At 38.7% G+C, this 12,905-nt stretch overlaps 2 protein-coding genes across 2 annotated transcripts; both read right to left on the reverse strand.

Moving 5' to 3' along the window:
* Positions 1 to 1,990: 1,990 nt before the first annotated feature.
* LOC115265137 (uncharacterized) lies at positions 1,991 to 5,179 on the reverse strand. The gene is made up of 4 exons (XM_062854847.1): positions 4,111 to 5,179; positions 3,306 to 3,675; positions 2,941 to 3,241; positions 1,991 to 2,091 (listed from the first exon to the last, which is right to left on the reverse strand). Exons 1-4 carry the CDS (start codon positions 4,173 to 4,175, stop codon positions 1,991 to 1,993), a joined length of 837 nt encoding a protein of 278 aa, XP_062710831.1. The 5' UTR covers positions 4,176 to 5,179.
* A 4,694-nt stretch (positions 5,180 to 9,873) lies between these two features.
* On the reverse strand, positions 9,874 to 12,317 carry LOC134287382 (uncharacterized). The gene is made up of 3 exons (XM_062849141.1): positions 11,102 to 12,317; positions 10,869 to 11,042; positions 9,874 to 10,673 (listed from the first exon to the last, which is right to left on the reverse strand). The coding sequence occupies exons 1-3, from the start codon at positions 11,223 to 11,225 to the stop codon at positions 10,528 to 10,530; spliced, it is 444 nt and encodes a 147-aa protein (XP_062705125.1). The 5' UTR covers positions 11,226 to 12,317; the 3' UTR covers positions 9,874 to 10,527.
* Between the last annotated feature and the right edge of the window lie 588 nt (positions 12,318 to 12,905).

Genomic DNA, 12,905 nt, shown 5'->3' on the forward strand with positions numbered 1-12,905 from the left:
AAGCCGCAGTGAAACGCAACCTGATTAGCATTCGGCGATTATTTTTTCGTAACGATGAATATAATAGCAATATGTTACAAATGATATGTCTGTTTATCTGTACTAAACCAATCTCATCAAATCAAATCACAAAGGTGTAAAAATATACAGTAGGATAGGTCAACGTTATATGAGAAAATTATCGCATCATCCCCGGAGAAAGTTTTTTCAATCCTCTTTTCCGTCTAAAACTACTGGGAATTTTCTTATGGGATTTAGTATGGGCAATTTCACTTGCTTGCATTTTTTGTCAAATTTTACATGAATTTTGTAACCTATGATAATAAAATATAGCCTAAAGTGTGAAGAAAAAACTATGTCGAAGACCGTAAAGCAGGTTTGTGCAACATACGGCCCGCGGAATCGATGAATGAAACTTGGCCCAAGGATTGAAATATTTGAAGATATTTCATATTTAAATAAAATTTAATATTAAAATTAAACTCGAAATAGGTAGAGTGTTTTGTAAAAAAAAATCCAAAGATTAAAAACTTTAAATACATAAATTTTAAAATTTTAAACTTGAAGGTACAGCCAAATTTGAAGCAGAATTTCAGCAAAATTTACTGAATTTCAGAAAAACGTTGCTGCTGAACAGCAGAGTTTACTGAACGAATCAGGGAATTTTGCTGAATTTCAGCAAATTGTTTGAGGCAACCTGCAGTTCGGCAAAATTCAGAAAAAAAAGTATTCAGGTTGATTTTTGCAAAAAATCAAGAATTCTTGCTCACATTTTTATGACCCAAATGATGTCAGTGTTGTGATTTGCCGCGAGAACGGGTAATCGGATGAACAAAATTTCACTGTTGCATTCATGCTTTCGAAATTTGATGTCGAAATTTCATGTCTGGCCCGTCGACTGGTATGGAGTATCACTTGTGGCCCGCGGTCACGAAAGGTTGAGCAGGCCTGCCGTAAAGTCATCTGTGATTGTGAAAGACGTTATATCCTAGCTTGAAATTATCGTCTTGATGTTGATCGGTCTTCAGTGATAGTGCAGGTGCTCAAGCAGTCAACTGAAAATTCTGATATTTTTCAGCCCAGTCTATACGTTTAACGTAACGTCGGAATATGTTCAAATAATAAATTTCCCAATTTTATTAAAATTATTGCTTTTCTAAATAAGGTATTCTCAGGATTCAGGAACAGTTCGCATTACGTCGACGGAAAGATCATGCTTCGGAATGATGGCCCTACACTGAACTACAAATCAACCCAAATTTAAGTTGTTTTGACGCAATCCCGGTCTTCCGTGGAATAACTCAAATTTGCGTTAAACAGCGAAAGTGGTGAGTGAGTAGTTCTCGTTTGAGAGCGGCAAAAAAAATAACCCAGTGGTAAGTTATTTTCACCCAACGGAGGCCTCAAATGACGCAAATTTGGGTTAATTCAAGAAAACCTAAATTTGGCTTCTTCCATGGAATAGCAGCGGATAGGTCGGTGCTTCTCTCTTTGTTTTCGACAACATTGCGGTGGGGCGAGGGAGAAAACAACCCAACTTTGAGTTGAAACTTTAAGCAGTTTAGCCAAATTTGAGTTTTTAAAACTTATTCTTTGGGTTATAATATTTTTCCGTGTAGCACAGAATCTAGCTAAACAAACAATAGTAGAAGATTCCAAAAACAGGGACCGAATTCTAAACCGCCCGATAGGTAGGCGATTGTTCACATCACGACGGTTTCAAACCGATCGGACTCAATAAATACCAAAACTTTCGTATGACATTTTTAAGTTAGGCAAGGCCATCATGAGTAGGAAACCTTGACCGATTGAACCCTTGAAAAGGCCCCATACAGATCGAAACGTCAGAAAAAATCATAAACTAGTGTTTTCGATTCCCTCAAAAGGCTGAAGCCAACATTCTGAAGCAAAATAATCCCAGTCGTATCCCAACCAAGGAAAGATCATGAGTACATGTTCGACGAGAAAGGCACTATCACCACTAGGTGGATTAATCTGGGTTTTTTCCTTTAGTTTTGCGCACGGCTTCTTTTGTTGCTTTCCGATGATTTCTTTTTATCAACAGCACCGTTGAACCATCGTCAGATACAGCTATAAATACAAAATTGAAGTTAAACATCATTCCATAAATATATTTTTAACAATTCTCGCGCAACTATTCACGACTAATACAAATTTCAGAGAATATTTTTTCCTACTTTCATTTTTAATTATGTATCACAACGCTTCAATAAAACGTGCACTATGTATTTTCACTGTATTTATGTATGTATTTACAAATGATTTTTTTTTGCATGAGCCGACTTTAGGCCATAGCTAAGTCAATTTTCAACCGATTTATATGCAATTTGCAGGGTCTATGTACCCTAGTGGTTGAGGCGATGGATCGCCAATCCACAAATTCATGTAATGGCAGGCAAAGAAAGCCCTTCAATTAATAACTGTGGAAGTGCTCTGAGAACACTAAGTGGCAATGGCAGACCAAGTTCCAATGTGAACATCGAGCCACAAAGAAGAAGTAGAAAGAGGCATGAAAATGTATACACAGTGCGACACGGCTAGTATTATCCGTATAGGTATGGAAAATCAAGTCAATTGGTTGAAAATTGACTTAGTTATGGCAGAAAAACGACCCGTGCAAAATAAAATCGGGTGTAATGTTCAAAAAATAAAGGAAATTAAGAAGATAGGGGAACTTACGTATTTTCGGCAGTTTTGTTCTCTTCGTCATGGGGGGTTTTTTGAAACCTTTTGATCTCAAAGTTGGCCTCAAATCCTTCCCAACCAAACTGAGTTATATGCCCAAATTTCAGGCAATTTTACCCACAAAAACCCCCCATGACGAGAACAAACCTGCCGATAATACCCTTTGTCACCCTTGCTTAGTTACTTAAGTTAAGTTGGAAAGATGCGCGTGAATTAACATGAACATAAAATTACCATCTGGCACACAGCAGAGAAAATTGTGGCATGAATCAATGTATATTCTGTTTCCGCCCATCACAATCGAATGTCGATCTTTCAAAGAACGCAGAATAAGACTGATGATCGGACGATTCGTCTTGAGATAATTCCACGTATTTGTTGTTTGGAGAATGAAATCGCACTTTTTCTGCTTCGTAGATTCCCTTGAATTTATTATTTCCGGAACATATTTAGACAATATACGCCCAAATGCAAACTCCTCCATTTGTGACATAGTTACGTCCTTTTTCAATAACTGTTTAGTAGACTCGCTCGGCTGAAACATTAAATAAAATTTCTTAGATGTTAGAAAAAGTCAATAAAAGTATGCAATAAAATACCTCATACATTCGCTTCATGCTTGAAGCGTCAACAATTATGTTCATCTCTTGCTCAGAAGCTTCTACTGCATCAACTCCATAATCTTTCTCTATTTCGTCATATGGCACTGGTTTCCGCCTCACAAAGCCTGAACTGTTCTGCATTTTTTTAGTATACAAAAATGAAGCAGTTTTTCGTTGGAACAAACGACGAAGCCAGTATCCGGGATTCTCTCCGGTATACTCGAACATAGATCTGTCGTGCCACTTGTAACCTTCATTATGTTGAAGTACTGTTATATACACTCTCCTCTGATATGAGCCCCTGCTCATTGTATCGATCCGCTTGCCCACATTGTACTTACTCAGCCTACAGTACAAGTTTTCAACCCTAGTGAAAAAAAAAACAGTCATAACACTATACCAGCTAGTGGAACTTGGATATTTTCGGTCGTTTTGTTCTTTTCGTCATGGGGTGTTTCTGAGACCTAGGGGCTGTCCATAAACCACGTGGTCATGGGGGGGGGGGGGGGGGGGGGGGTGTTCGGCCAATGACCATTTTGTATGGACAAATAAAAAATTTTGTATGGACTAATGACCACGCGGGGGGGGGGGGGGGGGGGGGTTGAAAAGTCCCAAAAAAATGACCACGTGGTTTATGGACAGCCCCCTATTGAACTCAAAGTTGACCTCAAATCCTTCACAACCAAGCCGAATTACACGACCAAGTTTCAGGTGATTCGGTCGACAAAAACCTCTCATGACGAAGGGAACAAACCTGCTGATAATACCCAATGTCACCCTATGTTGTTCTATAACGACTTACAAGTTACTAGTTTGATTTTCGCTAAAAAACTCGGCTTTAGCGGCAGTTTTTTCTACAGCCAACATGATCTTATCCCATATTCCAGCGCATTTCAAATCAGATATTATCCCGCGAGAATCAGCGACATTCTCTTTGTTTGTACAAAAATACGATCGGCAATCATCGTGAGAACCGAAGGCGTGGAAGGGGGCATTCCTTATATCGTGTCTCAAACCCTCGATATCTTGACCGTTTGTCTCTTCGGCACAATGCTTAATAGCTGATCGAATTCCTCGTGTTATGCGTTCAATTGACTTTGATACAATATCAGAAAATTGTTTCGGACATTTTATCTGTAAATAAAAAAACAACTTTCTTAAATCTGACAATAGTAAAAAAAGCAATTTGATTATTATAGGTTTATATTATAATTGGGAAATTTACCAAGAAGTGTAAAGCGCTGCGTAAGTTATAATGGATCATTAAAATAACTATGAAATGAACAGATAGCGCCACTGTAGCCTTGTGTGTTTGACAAAACTCGACTACTGTCACAATATATGGTGGATCCTTTGTTTTGATGTGGCAAGAGCTCCGAGAAAAGTTTGCTTCATTGATCCATTTTCTGCATATCAAAATGTTTTATGGAAATTGTAAATGGAATAATCTACAGGGGATAGAAAAAATGATCGGGACAGGCAAAATTTCACTTTTCAAAAAATGGTCAACTAGCTAAATATAACTTTTCGAAAAGTCCATCAAATATTCCCAAATTTTCACAGTAAGTTGATCAACTAGTTGTGTTTTAGTGGTCCAAATTTGGAAGAAAATCGGGCTATTCCTCACGAAGTTATGAAGGTTCTAGAAAAAGGCATAATTATACTATAGCCAACTGTCACAGGAGGTGGCCAAAATGTTTGGGAAAGGCAACTTTTTTTACGCTCACAAAAAAGTTCAACATGCTGTAACTTTTCATAGAGTGCATCAAAAATTTCCAAATTTTGACTGTTTGGCAACCTGTTATATGTGCATCATTGGTACAAATTAAAGCTCGATTGGTTAATCTTTCACGAAGCTAGAACCGTTCTCGTAAAAGACTATTTTTAGACTATTGTCTAAAAACAAATGTATATCTCCTGATTCAATGGGCCGAATGCAATGAAATTTTGATCATTTATGACTTATATAATGAGGTTCTAAAAACGTTTGCCTTAATGTGAAATTATTAATACGAAGAAAAAAAAATATGCATACCATTACTTTCTTCAATTCATCGTCGTCAACAACATGAGAAAACTTTGCGTGTCCCGATCAGTTTGTCTATCTCTTGTAAGAGCGCCACATGATCGCGATGTTTTTGGCCAGGGGCAGGTATTTTGGCCCACCTTGGGCATTTTATTAATTTTATCATATATTCTCTACAAATTGGCAATTTTTTATTGGAACTTCCATTAATAGTTTGCCAAGATTCAAATAATAATTTGCTGCGATTTTGTAGAGATTATATGATAAATATGATTTTGTAGAGATTATATGATAAAAAGGTGTGCCAAAATACCTGCCCTGGGCCAAAATACGTGCACTACCCTATGCAGATTAATATTGACACACACAGCGGTTTACGTTGTTTAGTGAATCCCCTAATTTTTTTTTTTTTTCATATCTGAATTGCTTTATTATTGTGTTTCAAATGAAATACTCACTTCTCTAAGACGCTTTCCAAGGCTTTTCATCGCATGGTTGCAACAGAGTTGTTGGCGAATTTCAGAACCGTATTTGCATTTATTTTTCAGTCGCGCAACGGTTGTAGAATCTCCGTCTGTTACCACGGTAGTAAACTTTATTCCTTTTTTGTGTAGTTTTTCAAATCCTTCGATTATTATATCAGGTTCCATGCCTCCGGAAGCCCCTTTATAGTTACGATAACACTTATGGTTCCGTATTTCTTTTTTATTCTTAGCTCGGCGTACATTCAGAGAACATGCAAAGCATCTTTTATTTCGGACCCCCACGTAGCAAACCTTCTTGGATCTGACACCCATTATTGCTGCACATCCAGATGCCGAATTATATCGGTGACCGTTACTTCGTTGGCCCCAGGAGCCATCCAAAGCCGCACATGACTCAACCATTTCTTGTTGGTTAGGTACTAAACCATGCTGTTCAAGTTCCTTACTAACTGCCGTTTTCTCTTCTTCGATGGCATTATTCATGGATTGTTCGAGCGCTGCTTCAATTACTCCATCCATAGAGGTCTCATCCCTAATGAACGAGTTTTTGGATGTAAACGGCATGTTGAGAAAGGAAAAAAGCTCTTCTGCCATTGTAAATGTTCCACCGCTGCAGAGAATTCCCCAGTCAAGGCAAAACCTTAGTCTCTTTTTTGAGCTAGGTTTTTCCGAGTATCCACACACGATGACATCACACACATTACATTTCAAGAATAACGTGGAGACCATAGATTTAAAACTTTCTTTATATGGACACAACAGACCTTTGCACTTTTGCGAATGTACAGCCTGGGCCATTGTGATCCACTTAATGAAATATTCATAGTCAACTATTCGACGTCCTTGAATGAGATCCTCTTGAAACAATTCCGTTTTTGTATATTCATCGGCATCTATTACCTGAACCCTTGAAACGAAAAAATAAAACTTCCTCAACTTACAATAATCCTACAGGGGTGAAAGTACTGAACATCGAGAGATAGGGATACAAGGGACTTACAAAATAATGGGGCATTTTTTCTAAGTTAATAGAATTTAGGATGCTCTAATATTAGAAACAATTTTTTTTGCTAAAAAACTAGTAATACTTGAAAGTTCGATATTTTCTAAATATCCAATATGCCCAAATATGCAACCATTCTAGTCATTAAGGTTGGAAGATTCGTCTCTGATATAACTGTCATCATCGAAAATTCGAAAGTAGTTTTCTCGTTCAAATCTGTTATTTCCGCAGTGGCAAGCCCGTGCACAAGGGGGGGGGGGGGGTTTGAAGAGGTCAATGAAGAATCCTTCAACCTTAAAGGCACATCTACATTACACGAAAGTCACACACACAATATTTACCTCTTCTTGACAACTTTTTTGGTCAATCCACGCTTCCGTTTGCATTTTGGCACAAAACACCCGAGCCGCTCAATAACCTTTTTCCTTGGTCGTAATGAACCAAAACAGCGATAAATTTGGGTCATTCTTTCAGCTACTGGAGTTTCAGTGCTTGTTTCAGATGAATGTTTTAGTTCCTCGCCTTGAGATATGCTTGCTGAACTCCGATATGCAGCCCACTTTATGCAAGCAGCGCAGTAACAATCTAGCTTTTGATCAATCATTTGCCCAGCGACAAGAGCAGGAATTTCAATGATTTTTGTTTTCGATTTGGTTAGTCGTATACCTTTATATTCGAATTGTTCATCAGGATCGGGGGTACCTGTTGGTGGCTGTTCAGAGCAATGGCCACGAAGATCATCGCTCATTGAGCTTTCAACATCTGATCCTATAGTAAAAAAAAACAGGATAATAATCAATTCTTAGTTATAGCGCATTTAGTTCACCACTGGACTATCGCACTAGTTTTCACGAGTGCGAAAACGCTAATAAAAGTGCGCGATTGCATCAAATCAACTCGGTGTCTTCAGAGCACTTGTTCTCCATAGATTGAAGAAATAGTGCGCCGAAGACATCAACCTGATTTGATGCAATCGCGCACTTTTATTTACGTTTTCGCACTTATAATGTCGCAGTTCGCAGTCCAGTAGTGAACTAAATGTGGTATACTATATTCAAAACCCGATCTTCGAAAACAAACTGGAACTAACGAATAATTTAATCACATTTGAATTAAATAAAACAAAAAGTTTCCTATAAAAAAAAACTTGTGTAACATAATATAACATATGCATTTAAATGAAAAAAAAAAAATAAAATCAATCAAAAGTAGCCGATATCTAAAGTACTCAAAGATACTGTTTTATAAGAACGCCCAAAATACTCAGAACTAGTATTTTATATGATTTTGACTACTGAGAGGGTGGTCGTGGTAGTAGCATTTCATCGAATCCCATTTACACCCAAATTAGTACGGTCAGGGTGTTCACACTGATCGCCCAAAATACTCAGAACTAGTATTTTATATGATTTTGATTACTGAGAGGGTGGTCGTGGTAGTCGCATTACATGGAATCCCATTTACACCCAAATTAGTACGGTCAGGGTGTTCACACTGATCGCCCAAAATACTCAGAACTAGTATTTTATATGATTTTGACTACTGAGAGGGTGGTCGTGGTAGTAGCATTTCATCGAATCCCATTTACACCCAAATTAGTACGGTCAGGGTGTTCACACTGATCGCCCAAAATACTCAGAACTAGTATTTTATATGATTTTGATTACTGAGAGGGTGGTCGTGGTAGTCGCATTACATGGAATCCCATTTACACCAAAATTAGTACGGTCAGGGTGTTCACACTGATCGCCCAAAATACTCAGAACTAGTATTTTATATGATTTTGATTACTGAGAGGGTGGTCGTGGTAGTCGCATTACATGGAATCCCATTTACACCCAAATTAGTAGGGTCAGGGTGTTTACAATGATCGCCCAAAATACTCAGAACTAGTATTTTATATGATTTTGATTACTGAGAGGGTGGTCGTGGTAGTCGCATTACATGGAATCCCATTTACACCCAAATTAGTAGGGTCAGGGTGTTTACACTGATCGCCCAAAATACTCAGAACTAGTATTTTATATGATTTTGATTACTGAGAGGGTGGTCGTGGTAGTCGCATTACATGGAATCCCATTTACACCCAAATTAGTAGGGTCAGGGTGTTTACACTGATCGCCCAAAATACTCAGAACTAGTATTTTATATGATTTTGATTACTGAGAGGGTGGTCATGGTAGTAGCATTTCATCGAATCCCATTTACACCCAAATTAGTACGGTCAGGGTGTCCACACTGATTGCCCAAAATACTCAGAACTAGTATTTTATATGATTTTGACTACTGAGAGGGTGGTCGTGGTAGTAGCATTTCATCGAATCCCATTTACACCCAAATTAGTACGGTCAGGGTGTCCACACTGATTGCCCAAAATACTCAGAACTAGTATTTTATATGATTTTGACTACTGAGAGGGTGGTCGTGGTAGTAGCATTTCATCGAATCCCATTTACACCCAAATTAGTACGGTCAGGGTGTCCACACTGATTGCCCAAAATACTCAGAACTAGTATTTTATATGATTTTGACTACTGAGAGGGTGGTCATGGTAGTAGCATTTCATCGAATCCCATTTACACCCAAATTAGTACGGTCAGGGTGTTCACACTGATCGCCCAAAATACTCAGAACTAGTATTTTATATGATTTTGATTACTGAGAGGGTGGTCGTGGTAGTCGCATAACATGGAATCCCATTTACACCCAAATTAGTACGGTCAGGGTGTCCACACTGATTGCCCAAAATACTCAGAACTAGTATTTTATATGATTTTGACTACTGAGAGGGTGGTCGTGGTAGTAGCATTTCATCGAATCCCATTTACACCCAAATTAGTACGGTCAGGGTGTCCACACTGATTGCCCAAAATACTCAGAACTAGTATTTTATATGATTTTGATTACTGAGAGGGTGGTCGTGGTAGTCGCATTACATGGAATCCCATTTACACCCAAATTAGTAGGGTCAGGGTGTTTACACTGATCGCCCAAAATACTCAGAACTAGTATTTTATATGATTTTGATTACTGAGAGGGTGGTCATGGTAGTAGCATTTCATCGAATCCCATTTACACCCAAATTAGTACGGTCAGGGTGTTCACACTGATCGCCCAAAATACTCAGAACTAGTATTTTATATGATTTTGACTACTGAGAGGGTGGTCGTGGTAGTAGCATTTCATCGAATCCCATTTACACCCAAATTAGTACGGTCAGGGTGTCCACACTGATTGCCCAAAATACTCAGAACTAGTATTTTATATGATTTTGATTACTGAGAGGGTGGTCGTGGTAGTCGCATTACATGGAATCCCATTTACACCCAAATTAGTAGGGTCAGGGTGTTTACACTGATCGCCCAAAATACTCAGAACTAGTATTTTATATGATTTTGATTACTGAGAGGGTGGTCGTGGTAGTCGCATTACATGGAATCCCATTTACACCCAAATTGGTACGCTCATGGTGTTCACACTGAACGTCCAAAATACTCAGTGATAATGTTTCATATGATTTTGGCTAGTAGTCGTTGAAGTCAAATAACATTAAATTCCACATACATTCAAATCGAAACGGTCAGGGCGTTAACCCTGAACACTCAAAATAATCAATGCTTTATGAGATTTGGACTCCTGAGGAAGCGTACGTGGTAGTTCGTGGACCACAATTTAATTTTCTTACACTTTCCCCTGTAATCTAAACTACTTACGTTTGCCAGACGTTTCCGATCCAGCCTTCATGCCCATTGCCACCATGTCGAAGGAGTAGTGGTCATCGTATCGCTCCAAAGGTTGTTGATGAGATAAAATTTGTTCTTCTTCCATTGCATGCTCCGCACCTTGCGTACCTAAAATTGATCATATTTTAATCAAATAAAATTACCTATGAGAGAGCATTCATTGAGCACGTCAGGCTAAAACAAGGAATTTTCACAAGGTTTTATCCGATCTAACTACATTTGCTTGTCACATTTTTATACTTCCTTCTTCCCCTCTTAGCGTGACGTACTATATGGGTGGTCATTATTCCAATTATGTCCTACCTGAGGAGGGCGCCGACGTGCTTCCACTTGCACAGTTCAGGTCGATCACACTGCCTGCTAACATGCTGGCGTCCATGTTTCGTCGATCATTCATCCTTGTCTGGTTATTGTGAGATCCGCCTGCGTTCTCAGATGTACACCTGTTTTGATCCACGTCTGTCGCACCATCCAGAGCTAAAATCACAACACATCATAAGACTACATAGGGTCAACATGTAACGACAGATACTTACTTGGAACGATGAATAACGAGTCCTCACAGGGTACACCTGGCACACCTACCGGAATTAGTTCGTCGATTGAAAGGCGTAGAGGTGAACACGAAACATCTACTGGTAGATCTACTGTAAAAATCATTACAAAATAAAGATTACTGAATATTTATTTACGGTTTGATTGGCATACGTACCAGTAGGTAGCTCCAAGCTGGTGAACGAAAGCGAATCATCATCTTCCTCCCAGCCGTTTGCTGCATCACTTGTGTCGCCGAGTAACGGATAAGGCTGCACAATATCGACATCCAAAAGCGGTGTACTTACAGGCTCGCTTACGGGGTTTCTCATATATTCCGAGTTCCATGGATCCTCGTAGGTCCAGGATAAGGGGTCCTTCAAATTCCTTATCGCTTTTTTGCACTTTTCGCGGACTATCGCGGCCCGCCGCGTTCTTGATGCGCGAGGCATTTTCACGATTCTACCGATTGGACTGATTACAAAACTATTCTGTTTACGTTTTTTGACAGCGCTAACAGTAAGAGCAGGGTTGCTAGTAGCGGGATTTTTTTTATTTGTGAAAAGCGATGGTGATCAAAAATGCAGTTTTTTCAACAAAGTTTCACATTTTACAAATGTATTTTTCGCTAAACTGTATTAAACAATTATAATAATCGTTTCGACGTTTTTTTTTTTTGTAATTTTGTGTCACAAAATTCAAGGTTCAAAAAAGTAATCAATCGCGTACCTTATTATTTATGTCGACATCACTGCAAGGCGGTGAGCACTACTACGTAAACATACTAGTATAGTATACTCGCGATCGGAATCAGTTTTGATTGATTTTTGACTTCGATTTCTACGGCAAAAAATTGAATAAATCTTGGTTGTGCAGTTAAAATAAATGAAGTGGGTGAAAATACATAGTGTTATCATCAATCGATCAAGTTTATGGGCTGATTCAATGTGCGGAAATGTATCAAAAGTGGTGATTTATATCGGTGTTCAAAATCAGTGAAGAAAAAACAAAACGGACAAGAAGAAGACCAACATTTGGAGCGATTTGAAATTTGGCAAGAATCTGAAGATTTGGATTAAATATTATTTTAACAATCGAAATTTCGGAAGGATTATCGTACGTGCTCTTGCCAGTAGCAATATGCAAGGACTTCCAATCAGGTTAGTTGCACAAAATGCTGTATTTTCTGAGCGGCCTCTGGGGATGTTGGAGATCGTGGACAAGGGGTGGTGGGGGGGGTGGTGCTGGGAATAGGTTGCCATACTTGCTGCCATTTTCGATTCTTTGCAACCTTGTCCTTACCCCTCAGACCTCATGTAACGCACCTGAGAAACTCCGTACACCCCAAAACTCCTGGTCTGAAACATCCTAAAATGCCTCAAAAAATCCTCCTAAACCAAAACCTCTAAAACGCCTCTGAAACCAGCCTAAAATGCTCTGATACTTCCTGAAATGACTCCGAAACCCCGTTAAGACCCACTCGGACCCATGTAACGCACATAAGACCTTCGGAAACACCCAAAAACGAAACTGTAACCTTCCTTTGCTCTCCTCTGTAAACACCCCTTGGCCACCGTTGCAATTCACGTCATTATTAAATATTCTTATGCACAATATTGGTTCTGAGTAGCTTTCCCTCTTTTTATGCACGGCATGAATAATGGTGCATAAATTAAAAATGCATAAAAATAACACGCATAAAAAAAAGTTTTAGAGTATTATATTTACATTTTGCCCACCGATGCCATATGATTGAAATGTTAAATTTTCAGAACCGTAGTGTTATAAGGAACACATTTTCAAAGT

This window comes from Aedes albopictus, chromosome 2 (assembly GCF_035046485.1).
Source record: "Aedes albopictus strain Foshan chromosome 2, AalbF5, whole genome shotgun sequence".
In the NCBI taxonomy this organism is placed as follows: Eukaryota; Metazoa; Arthropoda; class Insecta; order Diptera; family Culicidae; genus Aedes; species Aedes albopictus.

What these genes read in the sequence shown, in the direction of transcription:
- LOC115265137 (XM_062854847.1), bottom strand. Translation starts at nt 4,175, where the DNA reads ATGTTGGCTGTAGAAAAAACTGCCGCTAAAGCCGAGTTTTTTAGCGAA. An exon ending in GAAAATCAAACTAGTAACTT is followed by an intron (nt 3,676 to 4,110) that starts GTAAGTCGTTAT and finishes TTTTTTCACTAG; the next exon opens with GGTTGAAAACTTGTACTGTA. An exon ending in GCATGAAGCGAATGTATGAG is followed by an intron (nt 3,242 to 3,305) that starts GTATTTTATTGC and finishes TTAATGTTTCAG; the next exon opens with CCGAGCGAGTCTACTAAACA.
- LOC134287382 (XM_062849141.1), bottom strand. Translation starts at nt 11,225, where the DNA reads ATGATTTTTACAGTAGATCTACCAGTAGATGTTTCGTGTTCACCTCTA. An exon ending in CTCGTTATTCATCGTTCCAA is followed by an intron (nt 11,043 to 11,101) that starts GTAAGTATCTGT and finishes TTGTGATTTTAG; the next exon opens with CTCTGGATGGTGCGACAGAC. An exon ending in CACGTCGGCGCCCTCCTCAG is followed by an intron (nt 10,674 to 10,868) that starts GTAGGACATAAT and finishes GATCAATTTTAG; the next exon opens with GTACGCAAGGTGCGGAGCAT.